The sequence below is a fragment of the Capsicum annuum genome, unplaced genomic scaffold (assembly GCF_002878395.1).
Source record: "Capsicum annuum cultivar UCD-10X-F1 unplaced genomic scaffold, UCD10Xv1.1 ctg80545, whole genome shotgun sequence".
Taxonomy (NCBI): domain Eukaryota; kingdom Viridiplantae; phylum Streptophyta; class Magnoliopsida; order Solanales; family Solanaceae; genus Capsicum; species Capsicum annuum.
Window position 1 is genome coordinate 745 of NW_025891197.1, and position 3,167 is coordinate 3,911.

Sequence of the window (3,167 nt, forward strand, 5' to 3'; positions counted from 1 at the left end):
CAGTAATCTAACTTCTTACGGGCAATTAATTGAAATTATCTCTCAAGTGACCTAATAGTTTAAACTATTGGTGTCTATAAGTCAAATTCGACAAGAGAAAGGTTAAGCGACCTACAACAACTCATAATTCTACATATTAAGTTGAACTCTTATGATAATACATGAGCACTAATTGTGCCTATGCTACTAGGCACAACAATGCAGACAATTCTCAGATGACCTCGTAGTGTAAAAACATCTCCCCAAGGTGATCTGATAGTGCGAAAACTCTTCAAAGTGTTAGTGTCTATACGTTAAATTCCATAAAAGTAACCTACATCAGAACAGGCAATTCTACATATAGGTGATCTAATAGTGTAAATGCTCTTTCAAAGTGTGTGTGTCTATAAGTTAAACTCGGTAAGTGTAAGATTTAAGATAACATTGACCTACATCTACGACAACAGACAAGACAATCCTATAAAATAATCTTTTAAACTGTTGCGTCTATAAGTCAAATTCGATGAGAGTAAGATTAAGTTAGACATATAACAACGACAACAACAGACAATTCTAATATAGGTTAGCTGATAGCGTAAAAACTCTATAAAACTGTTAAGTGTCAAGTTAAACTCGATAAGAGTAAGATTAAGTTGACCTGGAACAACAACAAAAAACAAGACAATTATACATATAGATGACCTGACAGTGTAAAAACTCTTTTACAATTGTCAGTGTCTATAAATTAAACTCGATAGGAGTAAGATTAAGTTAGACCTACAACAACAGACAATTCTAAAATGTGCAATAGCCTGATATATAACTTAAAACTCTTAACGAACCTGTGAAGAACAGCTTCATCAGAGGACATAATGAAAACACTACGAAGAATGGCATCGTTCCTCAGACAATCCAACTTAACCAATTCTTTCTCCACAGACCCTCCCTATCATTCTGCAATATTATGCCACTCAACACAACCTTCCTGCTTCTCTTGTCGGCGCTAAAGGCGCAGTTAATCCATTAAACTCACAACTTCCACTGCCACTATTATCACTACAACAACTAGCCACTAAAGCCAATGACTTTTTCTTGGTCCTGAATAGAGTATTACTATGTGTATTGAATGGAGAAAATAGTGACTTTGATGTTGAATTTGCATGGTGGATATTAGTGTAGTGCAATCTTGGAGTTTAAAGGGAGACACTCCATTCAAGAAGCTAAATATTGGAAAAAACACAGTAGAAGAGAAATTCATTGTAACAGTCCAAAATAATGTAAGTTCTATACATCTCCAAATCCTCTTCTAATATTTAACATCAGGTAGCAAAATCCTTTATACAAGAAGAAAATTGCAGTATACTTGACAACTACTATATATATACTTTACCCTCTACATAATCTTCTGCTATATATATACTTTTCCCCTTACATGGCAAAAGTCAAGAGTGGACTTCCTCGTTATGTCAGAGTAAATGAGATCAAAAGTTCGATGTGATAAAAAAATCACCCTTCTCTGGTGTGATTAGTTCTCCTCGAGCCGATAAAATTCCCTAACGTAATCTTCTGCATCCCAAAGGAAAGAACCAAATGCGACAGCCTCCAACACAAACCTCTTCAGACTCGCGAATGAAGTTGAAACTTCCTCGTCACTCCCATCGCCAAAAAGCGCAGAGCAATGCTTCTCAATCACACTTTTAGCCTCTTTGAACTTCGGTTTTGTACACATTAGCTTTATTTCACTGTCAAGACTCGTAATATAGGACCTAAGATTGTGTTGCTTCTTCCCCTCGATAAGTGATACTGGACGGACTGATGTGGATCCTGTATCACCTCCACGTTCGAGGGGAATACTTTTTTGTTTTAACTGCCATGCCCGCGAAAATAACAGGTTGGTAGGAGTACTTTTACCTAAATTCTGTTCCAAATGGTACCTCAACGAGGCCGACTTCAAGAAGTATCCATATAGAACCGAAGCAGCATAGACATGACGGATTTGGAGCTTTTGGACTTGAGTGAGGGGCCATTTATCTTTCACGTTCAACTCGTCTTCCCATCCTATTTCCTTAACCATGTCGAGTACTTCAACGCTGTGTATAGACTCGAGTTCCCAGTCTCGTCGAGCCTGCCATTGTACATGCAATTCGAGAGATTAGGAACCAAATGCACTCCAATTTCAGAGAACATGTACATAACATCCTCTACAGCTTTTCAACATTCCAGCTTTCTCAGCTCAGAAATTCTCCTGGCATTTCAACGTATCCAAATATCAGTAAACATTTCAACACATCCCACTATCATAATGCAGAAACAAGCATTCATTTATCCACAATTTGATAATTAGTCCTATAAATTACCCACCTAAGAATAACTTAAAGACATTTTAATCCAACACTAATCGGTTCCTATGAAGTCTAGTGCTGCAATATAGTTTTTCGTTTCCTCCTTTAGCCAAGGCTTTTATCAAGACATTGTATTTCCATCGAGCAAGTTTAGATTCCTCAAAAGGCCACTCGAAAATGTGATATCGCAGCAAATAAGCTCATAAAGAAACACTTGCAAAGTCTAAGTTAACTATTACTTTGTCATGAATTACCTATCAGTATGCCTTATTGTTTAGTTTAGTAATCTCACTTATTATGGACCATTACTTGAAATTACCTGATATAAGTTAAACTCAACAGAGTAAGATTTAGTTTACGTACAACAAACAGATAGTTCTATAGACTAAGCCTCACACAGTGACCTGTATATTTGATACTAACGCTATCTTCTGACTTTCACATTATCAGTATGCCTCAATTTTTTAGGCAGTAATCTAACTTCTTACGGGCAATTAATTGAAATTATCTCTCAAGTGACCTAATAGTTTAAACTATTGGTGTCTATAAGTCAAATTCGACAAGAGAAAGGTTAAGCGACCTACAACAACTCATAATTCTACATATTAAGTTGAACTCTTATGATAATACATGAGCACTAATTGTGCCTATGCTACTAGGCACAACAATGCAGACAATTCTCAGATGACCTCGTAGTGTAAAAACATCTCCCCAAGGTGATCTGATAGTGCGAAAACTCTTCAAAGTGTTAGTGTCTATACGTTAAATTCCATAAAAGTAACCTACATCAGAACAGGCAATTCTACATATAGGTGATCTAATAGTGTAAATGCTCTTTCAAAGTGT

The 3,167-nt window shown here is 36.3% G+C and overlaps 1 protein-coding gene across 1 annotated transcript; it reads right to left on the reverse strand.

Annotated features, from left to right (window-relative positions):
- Window positions 1–1,206: 1,206 nt before the first annotated feature.
- Window positions 1,207–2,097, reverse strand: LOC107873562 (UV-B-induced protein At3g17800, chloroplastic; the record flags this gene model as incomplete). Its single annotated transcript, XM_047405641.1, is given in 1 exon segment — window positions 1,207–2,097. A coding segment is annotated over 1 exon segment (593 nt), but the record flags the coding sequence as incomplete, so codon positions are not given.
- Between the last annotated feature and the right edge of the window lie 1,070 nt (window positions 2,098–3,167).